Genomic DNA, 20,432 nt, shown 5'->3' with positions numbered 1-20,432 from the left:
ACATAAATTATGTTTTTTCATATTTTTTTTGTGTGTGAATGGTTCAATTATTCTTAATGTATGATTTTTAAATAACAATTTTTATTGTGGACTTTTGTAATGTCTGCATCTCATAGTCCTTCCCATTTGAAAATGCAGTCAATGCCCATTAGCTAAACATCCTGGTTTCAGGGTAAACAGTGGCTTTCTATAATTAAACCTGGGAAATGGAAACAATGGCAAGCATTCTTAAAGGGATAGTCTAGTCAAAATTAAACTTTCATGATTCAGATAGAGCATGCAATTTTAAGCAACTTTCTAATTTACTCCTATACTCTTACTTACTCTTACTTTACTCTATTTTTCTTCGGTCTATTGATATCTTTATTTGAGAAAGTAAGCATAGGAGGCGGCCAGTTTTGGTTTAGCACCTAGGTAGAGCTTTCTGATTGGTGTCTAAATGTAGCCACCAATCAGCAAGCTCTATCCAGGTGCTAAACCAAACATGGGCCGGCTCCTAAGCTTATATTCAAAGGAAGATAGCAAGAGAACGAAGAAAAATTGATAATAGGAGCAAATTAGAAAGGTGCTTAAAATTGTTTGCTCTATCTGAATCATGGAAGTTTAATGTTGACCAGACTATGCCTTTAAGGAATCACAAATCAATAAATGAAAGGCACAAATTAACAAACGCAAATTAATGTATTCCTTTGTTTCATTTCATTAATTGGCAAAAAAAATTACAAATAAAAAAAAAAAAAACATTTTTGCATATCTTATAATTTGGTTCATTTTACACAATTTTTTTTTAAAAAATTCTTTAGCTATAGACTATAGAACCCCCTTGTAAACCAAACGCTATTTGTGTGTACATTTTGTTTTATAGTATCAGAATTTGCTTAAAATAAACATCACATAGCCTTCTGCTTAAATGCAATCTTGTGTTATGTTTTCCCAAAGGGCTGTCTACTTGTACTTTTGCTTCTTTGGAATTTAAACATATTTCAAATAATGTCTTGTTTGGTTTGTTTTTTTATAATGATACTATAAGCACAGAATCATCAGAGATGCACAGCATTATTTTGACAAGATTTAAACCAAACATGCTTCAAAGAGTTCAGTGCACAAAATAAAACCACCAACTGCCGCTTATATGCTGGTAAGTGAATAAAATCATGCTCATCAAGAAAATAACTTTGTAGAATATCATTCATTACATGTATTGCACACACATATATATATATATATATATATATATATATATATATATATAACATATACATATACAGGTAGCCCTCAGTTTACGCCGGGGTTAGGTTCCAGAAGGAATGGTTGTAAATCGAAACCGTTGTAAATTGAAACCCAGTTATAATGTAAGTCAATGGGAAGTGAGGGAGATAGGTTCCAGGCCCCTCTCAAAATTGTCATAAGTAACACCTAATACATTATTTTTAAAGCTTCTCAATGAAGACTTTAAATGCTAAACAGCATTATAAAGCTAATAAAATAATCACACAACACAGAATATATAATTAAACTAAGTTAAATGAACAAAAACATTTGCTAAACAGCATTATAAACATAATAAAATAATCACACAACACAGACTTCACTTGGATTTTTCTGCAAACAGTTCTTTCTATGCATTCCAATCTGGACTGATTTATAGACAGGAAGATCTTGTTCCTTTGAAATCTACTTGATAGCTCAGGTCTGGTTAAACTGATTAATTTCAGCTTGCTTGGCTTTGCTGCAACACAAGCGGACAGCTATACCTACAGGCTATTTTAATAAATGCACTGCTTCTCAATGCTTTTCAATAGCAGTCACATGACTGGAAAAAAAGGTTGTTATTCTGAAACGGTGTATTTTGAACCGTTGTAAAACGAGGGCCACCTGTGTGTATGTATGTATGTATGTATGTATGTATGTATGTATATATATATATATATATAGATAGATAGATAGATAGATAGATAGATAGATAGCAACTTCTTAAAGGAACATAAAAAGTGCAAAAAGAAAGTTATCTAATGTGCCTTTTTTATTGCCCTGTTACTTGAATGTAACTATGTTCTTAACACTTGCAAATGGGTTAAACACATAGTCAAAATCAGCTCCACTGCACTACTAGGAGTTAGCTAAACACAACTGGTGAACCAATACCAAAAGGCAAATTTCTGCAGCAACCATTTAGCAGCTAGCTCCCAGTACTGCATTGCTGCTCTAAGCCTACCTAGGCATGCTTCTCAACAAAGGATACCAGAAGAATGAAGTCAATTCAAATTTGTATGCTCTGTATAAACCATACACAATAAATTGTGTCAACACAAATTAAAAAATATTAGATGTTAAATTTGTTATAATGAATCACTATCAACTGTGCAAAAATAAAAAGTGACAATCAATTCGTAGCATAATTGCTTACAACTAGCAGAAAAAGCTACATGCGTGTCTCTTTAATACAAAAAATCCCACCTTAAATGGGTTATAAAGTGTTTTATTCAATAGTGTAAAATGCAATTTTTGTGCTTCTGGGGAAAAAAAAAAAGAAACCTACAACAGTGTAATACTTTATATTATACTAATATAATACACTACGGTTTAATAGACTAATTATAGATTATAGAGCAGGACTGCCAAAAGGCTACTCACATAGAGAGACTACAATAGCTCTATGATCACCAAACACCTGGTTTTATACAGCCATGTACCAAGTATACTCGAAACGCATTCCCCTTGGCGATATATTTATTAAAAATAAAAAAAAGTGCATAAAAACACAATAAAATAGCCACAAATTGTATACAAGGTGTGCGAGTCACTGTGAGTGATAAATGAGTAAAAACAACTTACTCAGAGAGAGGTAGGCAACGTTTTGTGTCAGCACTGTGCCAAGACAAACATGGGTGGGTCTAGCGCCTATTTCCTCTACCCCTACCTGTGATGTAAGGTGGCTAGGTAGGATGCATTCTGATGCATTATATTTTAATAAATATATGGCCAAGGAGACTGTGTTGAAGTATGCTGGGTACCTGGCAGTATAAAAAAACATAATTTATGTAAGAACTTACCTGATAAATTCATTTCTTTCATATTGGCAAGAGTCCATGAGCTAGTGACGTATGGGATAGCAATACCCAAGATGTGGAAATCCACGCAAGAGTCACTAGAGAGGGAGGGATAAAAATAAAAACAGCCATTTTCCGCTGAAAAAAATTAATCCACAACCCAAAATATAAGTTAATTCTCATAAATGTGAGGAAATAAATTAAATCAAAAGCAGAAAAATCAAACTGAAACAGCTGCCTGAAGAACTTTTCTACCAAAAACTGCTTCCGAAGAAGCAAATACATCAAAATGATAGAATTTAGTAAATGTATGCAAAGAAGACCAAGTAGCAGCTTTGCAAATCTGATCAACTGAAGCTTCATTCTTAAAAGCCCAGGAAGTGGAAACTGATCCAGTAGAATGAGCTGTAATTCTCTGAGGCGGGGCTTGACCCGACTCCAAATAGTCTTTATGAATCAAAAGTTTTAACCATGAGGCCAAGGAAACGGCACCTTTCCTGGAACCAGAAAAGATAACAAATAGACTAGAAGTCTTCCTTAAATCTTTAGTAGCTTCAACATAATATTTCAAAGCTCTCACTGCATCCAAAGAATGTAAAGATCTCTCCAAAGAATTCTTAGGATTAGGACACAAGGAAGGAATAACAATTTCTCTATTAATGTTGTTAGAATTTACAACCTTAGGTAAGAATTTAAATGAAGTCCGCAAAACTGCCTTATCCTGATGAAAAATCAGAAAAGGAGATTTACAAGAGAGAGCAGATAATTCAGAAACTCTTCTAGCAGAAGAGATGGCCAAAAGAAACAACACTTTCCAAGAGTTTAATGTCCAGCTCCCCAACCTGAAAGACTCACATCTGTTGTGATCACAGTCCAGGTTGGAGGAACGAAAGAGGCCCTAGAATTATACGATGGTGATCGAACCACCAAGTCAGAGAAAGTCGAACATTGGAATTTAAGGATATTAATTGTGATATCCTTGTATAATCCCTGCACCATAGGTTCAGCATACAAAGCTGGAGAGGTCTCATATGAAAACGAGCAAAGGGGATTGCGTCCGATGCTGCAGTCATAAGACCTAAAACTTCCATGCACATAGCTACTGAAGGGAATGACTAAGATTGAAGGTTCAGACAGGCAGCAACCAATTTCAACCGTCTCTTGTCTGTTACAGACAAAGTCATGGAATCTATCTGGAAACCTAAAAAGGTTACCCTTGTCTGAGAAATCAAAGAACTTTTTGGTAAATAAATCCTCCAACCATGTCTTCGAAGAAACAACACTAGTTGATTTGTGTGAGATTCTGCAGAACGTAAAGACTGAGCGAGTACCAAGATATTGTCCAAATAAGGAAACACCGCAATACCCCGCTCTCTGATTACAGAGAGTAGGGCACCTAGAACCTTTGAAAATATTCTTGGAGCTGTCGCTAGGCCAAATGGAAGAGCAACAAATTGGTAATGCTTGTCTAGAAAAGAGAATCTCAGGAACGGATAGTGATCTGGATGAATCGGAATATGAAGATATGCATCCTGTAAGTCTATTGTGGACATATAATGCCCTTGATGAACAAAAGGCAGAATAGTCCTTATAGTCACCATTTTGAAAGTTGGTACTCTTACATATTACAAAATCTTTAGATCCAAAACTGGTCTGAATGAATTTTCTTTCTTTGGGACAATGAATAGATTTGAATAAAACCCCAGACCCTGTTCTTGAAACGGAACTGGCATAATTACCCCTGATAACTCCAGGTCTGAAAGCCTGAGCCTTTACTAGGTTTGATGGAATGCGTGAGAGAAAAAAATCTTCTCACAGGCGGTCTTACTCTGAATCCTATTCTGTACCCCTGAGAGACAATACTCTGAATCCAATGATTTTGGACCGAATTGATCCAAACATCTTTGAAAAATTTTAATCTGCCCCTACTAGCTGAGCAGGAATGAGGGCTGCACCTTCATGAGGACTTGGGGGCTGGCTTTGATCTCTTAAATGGCTTGGATTTATTCCAATTTGAAGAAGGCTTCCAATTGGAAACAGATTCCTTGGGGGAAGGATTAGGTTTCTGTTCCTTATTTTGTCAAAAGAAACGAAAACAGTTAGAAGTTTTAGATTTTCCCTTAGGTCTTTTATCCCGAGGCAAAAAAACTCCCTTCCCCCCAGTGACAGTTGAAATTATAGAATTCAACTGAGAACCAAATAATTTATTACCTTGGAAAGAAAGAGATAGCAATCTGGAATTAGAAGTCATATCAGCATTCCAAGATTTGAGCCACAAAGCTCTTCTAGCTAAAATAGCTAAAGACATAGATTTAACATCAATTTTGATAATATCAAAAATGGCATCACAAATGAAATTATTAGCATGTTGAATCAACTTAACAATGCTAGACAAATCATGATCCAATACTTGTTGCGCTAAAGTTTCCAACCAAAAAGTTGAAGCAGCTGCAACATCAGCCAAAGAAATTGCAGGCCTAAGAAGATGACCTGAATATAAATAAGCTTTCCTTAGATAAGATTCAAGTTTCCTATCTAAAGGATCTTTAAAAGAAGTACTATCTTCCGTAGGAATAGTAGTACGTTTAGCAAGAGTAGAGATAGCCTCATCAACTTTAGGGATCTTTTCCCAAAACTCCAATTTAACTGCTGGCAAGGGATACAATTTAGAAATAGCATCAGGAATTGGAAAAACCTCTGGAATAACCACAGAAGGTTTATAAACAGAATTTAAACGTTTGCTAGTTTTAATATCAAGAGGACTAGTTTCCTCAATATCCAATGCAATCAACACTTCTTTTAACAAAGAACGAATATACTCCATTTTAAATAAATAAGAGGATTTGTCAGTGTCAATATCTGAGGCAGGATCTTCTGAATCAGATATAAACCTCATCAGAAAAGGATAATTCAGTATGTTGCTGGTCATTTGAAATTTCATCAACCTTATGAGAAGTTTTAAAAGACTTTTTACATTTATTAGAAGGCGGAATGGCAGACAAAGCCTTCTGAATAGAATCAGAAATAAATTCTTTTAAATTTACAGGTATATCTTGTGCATTAGATGCTGAGGGAACTGCAACAGGTAATGAACTACTACTGATGGATACATTCTCTGCATGTAAAAGTTTATCATGACAACTATTACAAACCACAGCAGGAGGTATAATCTCCACAAGTTTACAACAAATGCACTTAGCTTTGGTAGAACTGTTATCAGGCCGCAGAGTTCCAACAGTGATTTCTGAGACAGGATCAGATTGAGACATCTTGCAAATGTAAGAGAAAAAAACAACATATAAAGCAAAATGATCAATTTCCTGATATGGCAGTTTCAGGAATGGGACAAAATGCAAACAGCATAGCCCTCTGGCATAGAAAAAAAGCAAGAGGCAAATAGGAATGGGGTCTTAAATAATGAAAATATTTGGCGCCAAGTACAACGCACAACAAACAGAAAAATATATTTATTTTTTTCTGGTGTCAAAAACGTCCGGAAACGACACACTCGCGCCATAGATGACGCAACCTTGTGAAGGACTCGGCGTCAACTAAGACGCTGGAAATGACGAATTTGCATCAACGAACATAACTTTGCTCCAAAAAATCTTGCGCCAAAAATGACACAATAAACTTTGGCATTTTGCGCCCTCGCGAGCCTAATTCTGCCCGCGAATTTAAAAGACAGTCAATTTGAAAAAGAGACTATACCCCAGGTAAGAAATACATTTTTCATAAAAAAGCATTTCCCAGATATGAAACTGACAGTCTGCAAAAGGAAATATACTGAAAACCTGAATCATGGCAAATATAAAGTACAATACATATATTTAGAACTTTATAAATGCATAAAGTGCCAAACCATAGCTGAGAGTGTCTTAAGTAATGAAAACATACTTACCAAAAGATACCCATCCACATATAGCAGATAGCCAAACCAGTACTAAAACGGTTATCAGTAGAGGTAATGGAATATGAGAGTATATCATCGATCTGAAAAGGGAGGTAGGAGATGAATCTCTATGACCGATAAGAGAGAACCTATGAAATAGATCCCCCGTGAGGAAAACCATTGCATTAAATAGGTGATACTCCCTTCACATCCCTCTGACATTCACTGTACTCTGAGAGGAAACGGGCTTCAAAATGCTGAGAATCGCATATCAACGTAGAATCTAGCACAAACTTACTTCACCACCTCCATAGGAGGCAAGGTTTGTAAAACTGAATTGTGGGTGTGGTGAGGGTTGTATTTATAGGCATGTTGAGGTTTGGGAAACTTTGCCCCTCCTGGTAGGATTGTATATCCCATACGTCACTAGCTCATGGACTCTTGCCAATTACATGAAATAAACAGGTGTGTGCTGACCCTAGAACTATTGTAGCACTCTCTATGCGCTTGATGATTAAAAACTCACCAACATGAAAAGAAGTCGAGCAAACATTTGGGGGCATTTCTTCTGAATATTATACTGTAAAGGTTGTGTCTCTTATTCACATCCAGATCCCAGCATACCTAGATAACCAGCTCTAAAGCTATAAAATTGTCATTCTAAATTATGTGAGCAACCTCGCAGTACTGACAAGACATCTTTAGATCACCAGGCCCTATGTGAGTAGCCTTTTGGCAAACCTGCTCTTTAAATCAGTCTATTATACAGTAATTGTGTATGTTTAGTTTATTCTGCGGCACAAATATTACATTATACTATTGAATCAGACACTTAATAACCAATTCAAGCTGGAATTTTTTTTGTATTAAGAAATATGAAACATAAAAAAAAGCCTGTTAAATCAAATTTCCAGTGAAGCCACTGCCTGCAGCTAGGTAAAAACTACTATTGCAGAACCTGAAGTTCTACTGTCACATGTTTTTTGCAGCAACGGTCCTCTACTGAGCATGTGCAATAAACTGACTGCAGCTTGAGCAGATGTCTCTGAGCAACACTTCAAAGGAAAAGCTGCTCCTTTGCCTTCCTGTAGGTAGAGACCACAGCCCCCTCTTTTGGGGCAGTGACAGGAAGTCAGACTCTTCACAGTTGAAGTTAAAGAAAATAAATAAAAGGTAAAAGCCTTTTTAATATTATGAATAATACACATTGCTAGACTTCTAATAAGTATAACCCACTTATTAGTACTTTTTATTACAACAATGAGGCAGTTTAATATCCCTTTAAAGACAGAAGCGTATCCTCTGCCAGCTGTAGGCAATTATACTACTGATTTATTCTATTTGAAACAAGAAAGTTTAATCTTGGCTTTCATGTACTTTTAACTACATTCTTACTACAAGCCACTAATGCAAAAGATTTCTGCAGCATATAGCACAGCATAATAGATATTGCACAGTACTTACTGCCCAAAGAGATAGTCGTAAGAGTGATACAAAAAGTGGGGTGCGGTCCCAGCCAGAAATACAATGCACTAGAAGTCCACTATTATCTGGAAAAAAAAATCAAATTCAGATACTTTTGTGTGCATTTCATCTTCTAGTAGGTAATAATCGAGGGGGGGGGGGGGTTCTTAAAACCAAGCTCATATTGGTTAGGGTTATTAAAATTTGATTGAAGGCCCAATATAGTGTAAAATGTATATGCTATAATTTGATAGGACATGACATTTTTTAAGGGGGTTGTATTTATGGGATATGTTGCATGTCTTTTACTTACATTGAGGTGGGATGGGTTTATTAATAAAATTTGTGATACGTCTATTTTGATTGGTTGATGTACCCTTTAAATTTTGATGTCATTTAGTTTCGATTTATCTATGATTAAGTTCTCATTATAAGCACAAAATGTGTAAGACTGAACCCCTCCGTAGTATTTATTACTTTAATGTGGAGAAAATAAAAGTTATATTTTAAATGAGTTGCCCGGAAATGCGGCTGTTTTTTCTTCCTGTTCTATGTAATTTTAGTACTAGCGACCCTGCAATTCTAGGTTTTTAACCCTTGCTAAACAAAGTTAAAGTGCCAATTGGGAGCTGCTGATAACTGCTAATCACAAGCAGAAACGGACAGTGACCCAATCAACAGCAGTAGTTGCCTGACCGAGCTGCTGCTGATTGGCAGTCAGTTTCTGCCCGGGACCAGCAGTTCTCTGCAGCTCCCGATTGGTACTGGAACTATGTGTTCCACGTCTCCGGTTTAACACAGAGTTGCAGGGTCACCATTGTTAAAACGTAATGTAATTTTTACACTATAATGGCCCTTTAAAGGGACGGTAATATAAAATGATTCATTCAGACCAAAGTCAGAATGAACCACTAAATATCCTGGGCACTTGTTAGTTGCTACGACCATCAACCTGCATATTCTTAAATGTCATCACAACGAGAATGTTGTGCAAATAATTACATGGGACCTCTACACTGTCAGGGAATAAGAGGATGAAAGAGAAAGATCAGACACCAAAACTTGTAGTACTAATGAGGCCTCAAAACTCCTTAGCACACAGTTACATTTAACCCAATGTAATAGAGCCTCAGATAATGCTGATGACAACTTTTCTCTAAACCAGAATTATACAACACAAGGATATTTGTTTCCATCAGTCTATAGATAAAATTTGCACTTTTATTTTATTTTAAAGGTACAGTCTAGTCAAAATTAAACTTCCATGATTCAGATAGGGCATGTCATTTTAAACAACTTTCCAATTTACTATGATCATCAAATTTGCTTTGTACTCTTGGTATTCTTTGATGAAAGCTTAACCTAGGTAGCCACATATGCTCATTTCTAAGCCTTTAAAGGCCGCCTCTAATCTCAGTGCATTTTGATAGTTATTCACAGCTAGACAGCGCTAGTTCATGTGGGCCATATAGATAACATTGTGCTCACTCCTGTGCAGTTTTTGATGAGTCAGCACTGATTGGCTAAAATGCAAGTCTGTCAAAAGAACTGAAATAAGGGGGCAGTCTGCAAAGGGTTAGATACAAAGTAATCACAGAGGTAAGTGTATTAACATTCTGCTCACTGATTGGCTAAAATGCAAGTCCATCAAAAGCACTTAGATAAGGGAGCGGTCTGCAGAGGCTAACATCTACAAGGTTATGCAAAACTGGGGAATGGGTAAAAAAAAAAGGAAATTTATGCTTACCTGATAAATTAATTTCTTTTACGATATACCGAGTCCACGGGTTTCATCCTTTACTTGTGGGATATAATCCTCCTGCTAACAGGAAGTGGCAAAGAGCACCACAGCAGAGCTGCTATATAGCTCCTCCCTTAACTCCTCCCCCCAGTCATTCGACCGAAGGTATAGGAAGAGAAAGGGAAAGAACTAACAAGGTGCAGAGGTGACTAAAGTTTATAAAAAAACATAATTTATGCTTACCTGATAAATTCCTTTCTTCTGTTGTGTGATCAGTCCACGGGTCATCATTACTTCTGGGATATAACTCCTCCCCAACAGGAAATGCAAGAGGATTCACCCAGCAGAGCTGCATATAGCTCCTCCCCTCTACGTCAGTCCCAGTCATTCGACCAAGAATCAACGAGAAAGGAGTAACCAAGGGTGAAGTGGTGACTGGAGTATAATTTAAAAGATATTTACCTGCCTTAAAACAGGGCGGGCCGTGGACTGATCACACAACAGAAGAAAGGAATTTATCAGGTAAGCATAAATTATGTTTTCTTCTGTTATGTGTGATCAGTCCACGGGTCATCATTACTTCTGGGATACCAATACCAAAGCAAAAGTACACGGATGACGGGAGGGATAGGCAGGCTCATTATACAGAAGGAACCACTGCCTGAAGAACCTTTCTCCCAAAAATAGCCTCCGAAGAAGCAAAAGTGTCAAATTTGTAAAATTTGGAAAAAGTATGAAGCGAAGACCAAGTTGCAGCCTTGCAAATCTGTTCAACAGAGGCCTCATTCTTAAAGGCCCAAGTGGAAGCCACAGCTCTAGTGGAGTGAGCTGTAATTCTTTCAGGAGGCTGCTGTCCAGCAGTCTCATAGGCTAAACGTATTATGCTACGAAGCCAAAAAGAGAGAGAGGTAGCAGAAGCTTTTTGACCTCTCCTCTGTCCAGAGTAAACGACAAACAAGGAAGAAGTTTGGCGAAAATCTTTAGTTGCCTGCAAGTAGAACTTGAGGGCACGAACTACATCCAGATTGTGTAAAAGACGTTCCTTCTTTGAGGAAGGATTTGGACACAAGGATGGGACAACAATCTCTTGATTGATGTTCCTGTTAGTGACTACCTTAGGTAAGAACCCAGGTTTAGTACGCAGAACTACCTTGTCTGAGTGAAAAATCAGATAAGGGGAATCACAATGTAAGGCTGATAACTCAGAGACTCTTCGAGCCGAGGAAATAGCCATTAAAAACAGAACTTTCCAAGATAACAATTTTATATCAATGGAATGAAGGGGTTCAAACGGAACACCCTGTAAAACGTTAAGAACTAAGTTTAAACTCCATGGTGGAGCAACAGCTTTAAACACAGGCTTGATCCTAGCTAAAGCCTGACAAAAGGACTGGACGTCTGGATTTTCTGACAGACGTCTGTGTAACAAGATGGACAGAGCTGAAATCTGTCCCTTTAATGAACTAGCTGATAAACCCTTTTCTAAACCTTCTTGTAGAAAAGACAATATCCTAGCGATCCTAACCTTACTCCAGGAGTAACCTTTGGATTCGCACCAGTATAGGTATTTCCGCCATATTTTATGGTAAATCCTTCTGGTAACAGGCTTCCTAGCCTGAATCAGGGTATCAATAACCGACTCAGAAAAACCACGTTTTGATAAAATCAAGCGTTCAATTTCCAAGCAGTCAGCTTCAGAGAAGTTAGATTTTGATGTTTGAATGGACCCTGTATCAGAAGGTCCTGTCTTAGAGGTAGAGACCAAGGCGGACAGGATGACATGTCCACTAGATCTGCATACCAAGTCCTGCGTGGCCAAGCAGGTGCTATTAGAATTACTGATGTTCTCTCCTGTTTGATTTTGGCAATCAATCGAGGAAGCAGCGGGAAGGGTGGAAACACATAAGCCATCCTGAAGTTCCAAGGTGCTGTCAAAGCATCTATCAGAACTGCTCCCGGATCCCTGGATCTGGACCCGTAGCGAGGAAGTTTGGCGTTCTGGCGAGACGCCATGAGATCTATCTCTGGTTTGCCCCAACGTCGAAGTATTTGGGCAAAGACCTCCGGATGAAGTTCCCACTCCCCCGGATGAAAAGTCTGGCGACTCAAGAAATCCGCCTCCCAGTTCTCCACTCCCGGGATGTGGATTGCTGACAGGTGGCAAGAGTGAGACTCTGCCCAGCGAATTATCTTTGATACTTCCATCATTGCTAGGGAGCTTCTTGTCCCTCCCTGATGGTTGATGTAAGCTACAGTCGTGATGTTGTCCGACTGAAACCTGATGAACCCCCGAGTTGTTAACTGGGGCCAAGCCAGAAGGGCATTGAGAACTGCTCTCAATTCCAGAATGTTTATTGGTAGGAGACTCTCCTCCTGATTCCATAGTCCCTGAGCCTTCAGAGAATTCCAGACAGCGCCCCAACCTAGTAGGCTGGCGTCTGTTGTTACAATTGTCCAGTCTGGCCTGCTGAATGGCATCCCCCTGGACAGGTGTGGCCGATAAAGCCACCATAGAAGAGAATTTCTGGTCTCTTGATTCAGATTCAGAGTAGGGGACAAATCTGAGTAATCCCCATTCCACTGACTTAGCATGCATAATTGCAGCGGTCTGAGGTGTAGGCGTGCAAAAGGTACTATGTCCATTGCCGCTACCATTAAGCCGATCACCTCCATGCATTGAGCTACTGACGGGTGTTGAATGGAATGAAGGACGCGGCATGCATTTTGAAGTTTTGTTAACCTGTCTTCTGTCAGGTAAATCTTCATTTCTACAGAATCTATAAGAGTCCCTAAGAATGGAACTCTTGTGAGAGGAAAGAGAGAACTCTTCTTTTCGTTCACTTTCCATCCATGCGACCTTAGAAATGCCAGAACTAACTCTGTATGAGACTTGGCAGTTTGAAAGCTTGAAGCTTGTATTAGAATGTCGTCTAGGTACGGAGCTACCGAAATCCCTCGCGGTCTTAGTACCGCTAGAAGGGCACCCAGAACCTTTGTGAAGATTCTTGGAGCCGTAGCCAATCCGAATGGAAGAGCTACAAACTGGTAGTGCCTGTCTAAGAAGGCAAACCTTAGATACCGGTGATGATCTTTGTGGATCGGTATGTGAAGGTAAGCATCCTTTAAATCCACTGTGGTCATGTACTGACCCTCTTGGATCATGGGTAAGATTGTCCGAATAGTTTCCATTTTGAACGATGGAACTCTTAGGAATTTGTTTAGAGTCTTTAAATCTAAGATTGGCCTGAAAGTTCCCTCTTTTTTGGGAACCACAAACAGGTTTGAGTAGAACCCTTGTCCTTGTTCCGACCACGGAACCGGATGGATCACTCCCATTGTTAACAGATCTTTATCTGGTTTGTTGACAACCTTGACAGATGAAATCTCCCTCTTGGGGGAGATAATTTGAAGTCTAGAAGGTATCCCTGAGATATGATTTCTAGTGCCCAGGGATCCTGAACATCTCTTGCCCAGGCCTGGGCGAAGAGAGAGAGTCTGCCCCCTACTAGATCCGGTCCCGGATCGGGGGCTCTCGGTTCATGCTGTCTTTGGGGCAGCAGCAGGTTTCCTGGCCTGCTTGCTTTTGTTCCAGGACTGGTTAGGCTTCCAGCCTTGCCTGTAACGAGCAACAGCTCCTTCCTGTTTTGGTGCAGTGGAGGTTGATGCTGCTCCTGTCTTGAAATTCCGAAAGGGACGAAAATTAGACTGTCTAGCCTTAGCTTTGGCCTTGTCTTGAGGTAGGGCGTGGCCCTTACCTCCCGTAATGTCAGCGATAATTTCTTTCAAACCGGGCCCGAATAAGGACTGCCCCTTGAAAGGTATATTAAGTAATTTGGACTTAGAAGTAACATCAGCTGACCAGGATTTTAGCCACAGTGCCCTGCGTGCCTGTATGGCGAATCCTGAGTTCTTAGCCGTAAGTTTGGTTAAATGTACTACGGCCTCCGAAATGAAAGAATTAGCTAGTTTAAGGACTCTAAGCCTGTCCGTAATGTCGTCTAGCGTAGAGGAACTAAGGTTCTCTTCAAGCGACTCAATCCAAAATGCTGCCGCAGCCGTAATCGGCGCGATACATGCAAGGGGTTGTAATATAAAACCTTGTTGAACAAACATTTTCTTAAGGTAACCCTCTAATTTTTTATCCATTGGATCTGAGAAAGCACAGCTATCCTCCACCGGGATAGTGGTACGCTTAGCTAAAGTAGAAACTGCTCCCTCCACCTTGGGAACCGTTTGCCATAAGTCCCGAGTGGTGGCGTCTATTGGAAACATCTTTCTAAATATTGGAGGGGGTGAGAACGGCACACCGGGTCTATCCCACTCCTTAGTAACAATTTCAGTTAGTCTCTTAGGTATAGGAAAAACGTCAGTACTCGCCGGTACCGCAAAGTATTTATCCAACCTACACAGTTTCTCTGGTATTGCAACGGTGTTACAATCGTTGAGAGCTGCTAAGACCTCCCCTAGTAGTACACGGAGGTTCTCCAATTTAAATTTAAAATTTGAAATATCTGAGTCCAATCTGTTTGGATCAGAACCGTCACCCACAGAATGAAGCTCTCCGTCCTCATGCTCTGCGAGCTGTGACGCAGTATCAGACATGGCCCTAGCATTGTCAGCGCACTCTGTTCTCACCCCAGAGTGATCACGCTTGCCTCTTAGTTCTGGTAATTTAGACAAAACTTCAGTCATAACAGTAGCCATATCTTGTAATGTTATCTGTAATGGCCGCCCAGATGTACTAGGCGCCAAAATATCACGCACCTCCCGGGCGGGAGATGCAGGTACTGTCGCGTGAGGCGAGTTAGTCGGCATAACTCTCCCCTCGCTGTTTGGTGAAATTTGTTCACATTGTACAGATTGACTTTTATTTAAAGTAGCATCAATACAGTTAGTACATAAATTTCTATTGGGCTCCACCTTGGCATTGGAACAAATGACACAGATATCTTCCTCTGAGTCAGACATGTTTAACACACTAGCAAAAAAACTTACAACTTGGTTATAATCTTTTTTAGCAAAAAAAAAAAAAACGCACTGTGCCTCAAAGAGGTATTAACGATTAAATGACAGTTGAAATAATGAACTGAAAAACAGTTATAGCATCAAACTTTAAAACAACACAACTTTTAGCAAAGGTTTGTTCCCATTAGTAAAAAACAACACTAATTAAATTTGTACATAAGAAAACAAAACAACGTTTTTTATTCACAGTCACTATAAGAATTCTCACAGCTCTGCTGAGAGAATTTACCTCCCTTCAAAGAAGTTTGAAGACCCCTGAGATCTGTCAGAGATGAACCGGATCATGCAGGAAATATAAAAGTAGCTGACTGGAATTTTTTGATGCGTAGCAAAGAACTGCCAAGTGGAAAATAATGCCCAAATATTTATTCACACAGTACCTCAGCAATGTAAACGATTCTACATTCCAGCAAAAACGTTTAACATGAGAATAGTTATTAAAAGGATTAGTGACCTTTAACACAGTAGTTCCGGTGAAATACCATCCCCAGAATACTGAAGTGTATACATACATGTCATTTTAACGGTATGGCAGGCTTTTCTCATCAATTCCATTCAGAAAATAAAAACTGCCACATACCTCAATGTAGATTCATCTGCCCGCTGTCCCCTGATCTGAAGCCTTTACCTCCCTCAGATGGTCGAGAACAGCAATATGATCTTAACGACTCCGGTTAAAATCATAGTAAAAAATCTCTGTCAGATTCTTCCTCAAACTCTGCCAGAGAAGTAATAACACGCTCCGGTGCTATTTTAAAATAACAAACTTTTGATTGAAGTCATAAAAACTAAGTATAATCACCATAGTCCTCTCACACATCCTATCTAGTCGTTGGGTGCAAGAGAATGACTGGGACTGACGTAGAGGGGAGGAGCTATATGCAGCTCTGCTGGGTGAATCCTCTTGCATTTCCTGTTGGGGAGGAGTTATATCCCAGAAGTAATGATGACCCGTGGACTGATCACACATAACAGAAGAAATAAATCCTGTCTCAAAATGACAGGGTGGGCAGTGGACTCTGTATATCGTAAAAGAAATTAATTTATCAGGTAAGCATAAATTTCCTTTTCTTTTACAAGATATACCGAGTCCACGGGATTCATCCTTTACTTGTGGGATACCAATACCAAAGCTTTAGGACACGGATAAAAGGGAGGGACAAGACAGGAACCTAAACGGAAGGCACCACTGCTTGGAGCACATTTCTCCCAAAAATAGCCCCAGAAGAAGCAAAAGTATCAAATTTGGAAAATTTGGAAAAAGTATGAAGGGAGGACCAAGTTGCAGCCTTACAAATCTGTTCAACAGAAGCATCGTTCTTAAATGCCCAAGTGGAAGCCACAGCTCTAGCGGAATGAGCCGTAATCTTTTCAGGGGGCTGCTGTCCAGCAGTCTCATATGCCAGGCGGAAAGAGGTAGCCGTAGCTTTTTGACCCCTACGCTTCCCAGAATAAACAACAAACAGGGAAAATGTTTGACGGAAATCCTTGGTCGCTTGTAAATACAAATTTAAAGAGCGAACCACATCCAAATTATGTAACAAACGATCCTTCTTAGAGGAAGGATTAGGACACAAGAAGGAACCACAATTTCCTGATTAATATTCTTATTTTAAACAACCTTAGGAAGGAATCCAGGTTTAGTACGCAAAACCACCTTATCAGAATGGAATATAAGATAAGGGAAATCACATTGTAATGCAGAAAGCTCAGAAACTCTTCGAGCCGAAGAAATAGCTACTAAAAAACAAAACTTTCCAAGATAACAGTTTAATATCTAGGGAATGCATGGGTTCAAACGGAATCCCTTGAAGAACATTAAGAACTAAATTCAAACTCCATGGCGGAGCAATTGCGTTAAACACAGGCTTGATTCTGATTAAAGCCTGAACATCTGGGACATCTGCCAGACGCTTGGGAAGTAAAATTGACAAAGCAGAAATTTGTCCCTTCAAGGAACTAGCTGATAATCCCTTCTCCAATCCTTCTTGGAGAAAAGACAAAATCCTAGGAATCCTAATCTTACTCCATGAGTAACCCTTGGATTCACACCAATAAAGATATTTACGCCATATCTTATGGTAAATTTTTCTAGTAACTGGCTTGCTAGCCTGAATCAGAGTATCAATGACCGGCTCAGAGAAACCCCGCTTAGATAAAATCAAGCGTTCAATCTCCAAGCAGTCAGCTGCAGAGAAGATAGATTTGGATGTTGGAAAGGACCTTGAATGAGAAGGTCCTTTCTCAATGGCCGTCTCCATGGTGGTAGAGACGACATGTCCACTAGATCTGCATACCAGGTCCTGCGTGGCCACGCAGGCGCTATTAGAATTACTGAAGCCCTCTCCTGTTTGATTCTGGCAATCACACGAGGAAGGAGAGAAAAAGGTGGAAACACATAAGCCAGGTTGAACGACCAAGGTACTGCTAGACCATCTATCAGTACAGCCTGGGGATCCCTTGACCTGGACCTGTAACGTGGAAGTTTGGCATTCTGTCAAAATGCCATCAGATCCAATTCCGGTTTCCCCCATTGATGAATCAAGGTTGCAAACACCTCCGGATGGAGTTCCCACTCCCCCGGATGAAAAGTCTGACGACTTAGAAAATCCGCTTCCCAGTTTTCTACTCCTGGGATAGAGATCTTTGATACTTCTATCATCGCTATAAAACTCCTTGTTCCCCCCTGATGATTGATATATGCCACAGTCGTGATATTGTCCGACTGGAATCTTATGAATTTGGCCGAAGCCAACTGAGGCCACGCCAGCAGCGCGTTGAATATCGCTCTCAGTTCCAGAATAGTGATTGGCAATTGAGATTTCACCTGAGTCCACACACCCTAAGCCTTCAGGGAATTCCAGACTGCACCCCAGCCCAGGAGACTGGCGTCCGTCGTTACTATTACCCAAGATGGCCTGCGGAAGCACATCCCTTGGGACAGATTGTCCTGTGACAACCACCACCGAAGAGAGTCTCTGGTCTCTTAGTCCAGATTTATCTGAGGAGATAAATTCACATAATCCCCATTCCACTGACTGAGCATGCACAGTTGTAGTGGTCTGAGATGAAAGCGAGCAAACGGGATGATATCCAATGCTGCTACCATTAGTCCGATGACTTCCATACACTGAGTTATCAATATTAACAACAACGTTTATTAGAAAAACTTTAAAATCCCCTGCACCACACCACAGCTCTGCTGTGGCGCCTACTTGCCCCCAGGGATCTTAATCAAGTCTCAAAATCACTCCGGAACACCAGGAGTCAGTTTGGGCCCAACCGGGGCTGAAAATAACAGTTTGTATGTGAAGAAACTGCGCCATTGAGGCGCGAAATTAGGCCCCACTCATCCTCTCCGGAATAAGCTGAGCCTAAACAACCGCAGTAAAGCGGTCAAACATAAGCCATGTGGGTATAAAAAATAAAGTACTAGCCATGTGGATCCTCTTTAGAGAAAAGTATAACAACCAGCCACCCATTTTAGATTGATAATAAAATCGTTAGGCTGCCCCAGTGTCTCACCATAACATATAAAGTTGCATTAGTCTTGAAACAAAATAATGCCCAGGATTAAAGTAATACCCTATTTTTCCACAGAATTACTGCTTACCCCTTCCCTCTATGGGAACTATGTCAGCCAGTTCTGATATATCACAGTCTCCTCAGAAATAAATGACTGAACATACCTCAATGCTGCTTGCAGCATGAAAACTGTTCCTCACACTGAAGATTTCTCTAGCATTCCTCAGCACACTGTGGGAACCAACATGGATCTTAGTTACGTCTGCTAAGATCATCAATCTCAAGGCAGCAATCTTCTTCCAATGCTGCCTGAGAGAAATAGTACTCACTGGTACCATTTAAAAATAACAAACTCTTGATTGAAGAAATTAAAACTATAATTTTATCACCACTATCACTTTACCCTTCCTATTACTAGCATAGGCAAAGAGAATGACTGGGGGCAGGAGTTAAGGGAGGAGCTATATAGCAGCTCTGCTGTGGTGCTCTTTGCCACTTCTTGTTAGCAGGAGGATTATATCCCACAAGTAAAGGATGAAACCCGTGGACTCAGTATATCTTGTAAAAGAAAAGGGGATTATCTTTTTCAACAAACATTTTGGTGTAGACTATCCCTTTAACCCAGAGTCAAATGAGTTAAAAAAGAAAAAGAAAAAATGTATTAATTAATTTATAACTATATTGGTGTGGGGATATATGGTTTGTTAGGAAGCAGAGTCGATATCCCGTATTATACAAATATATTGATTACAAATTTGAGGGTATAATATATAATATTTACTTCTGCATTTCTCTGGAACTAGACGTTTGCAAGAGTAAATAAATTCTAAGTTAAAGGGACAGTAAAGTCATAATTGGACATTCATGATTTAGACAGAGAACACAATTTTAAACAACTTTCCAATTTGCTTCTATCATTTAATTTGCTTCCTTCTCCTGTTATCCTTTGCTGAAAGGTTTATCTAGGTAAGCTCAGGAGCAGCAAAGAACCTAGGTTCTAGCTGCTGATTGATGGCTGCATATATATACCAATTGTCATTGGCTCACCCATGTGTTCAGTTAGAAACCAGTAGTGCATTGCTGCTCCTTCAACAAAATGATAACAAGAGAAAGAAGCAAATTTGATAACAGAAGAAAACTGGAAAGTTAATAAAAATGTATGCTCTACCTAAATCATGAAAAAAAATGTTTTGGTTTTATGTCCCTTTAAGTACTAGATAGAAAAATGATAGTACAGTTTCTGATAACACATCCAATAAGCACATACTGCTCATGTAAAGTTGAGTGCTTTGAACAGTCTATTAAAGAACATTTTGTTACCTTTTAAATCACTCCCTGCAAGCTCCTGACGGCTGCCCCCCTTCCATGCACATTTTTGACAAGCGGATAGTACGGTATGTTAAAATTGCACCGCACATCTATAGCGGCGCACACTTGCACTGTTAGAATCCACTGTAATGGCTTACATTGCACATGCCAATATGCTATCAAAGCCAATGCTACAGATTACGGGCGAGCTGCTGTAGATTTACATACAGCTGGCAGTACGGTTCTGATTGGGCAGAGCTTGCATGGGCTGAATAAAAGTAAAAAACAAACATAGTTCCACAGGCTGTTCACAGCAGTGAGCTTTAGGTAAGCAGTATGTGCTTAAAGGGACAACTTTCCAATTTACTTTAATCATCACATTTGCTTTGCTCTCTTGGTATTCTTTGTGGAAAGCTAAACCTAAGTA

The 20,432-nt window shown here is 39.5% G+C and overlaps 1 protein-coding gene across 1 annotated transcript in view; it reads right to left on the bottom strand.

Annotated features, from left to right (window-relative positions):
* MTMR14 (myotubularin related protein 14) overlaps nt 1–20,432 on the bottom strand; it is a 402,308-nt gene that overhangs the window by 243,881 nt on the left and 137,995 nt on the right. The window contains exon 6 of the mRNA XM_053689383.1: nt 8,407–8,492. Coding sequence (XP_053545358.1) covers nt 8,407–8,492 — 86 coding nt within the window. The remainder of the gene's footprint in view (nt 1–8,406; nt 8,493–20,432) is intronic.

Source organism: Bombina bombina, chromosome 7 (assembly GCF_027579735.1).
Source record: "Bombina bombina isolate aBomBom1 chromosome 7, aBomBom1.pri, whole genome shotgun sequence".
Taxonomy (NCBI): domain Eukaryota; kingdom Metazoa; phylum Chordata; class Amphibia; order Anura; family Bombinatoridae; genus Bombina; species Bombina bombina.
Note: the sequence above shows the minus strand (reverse complement) of the source record. Positions and strands in the feature narration are given on the sequence as shown.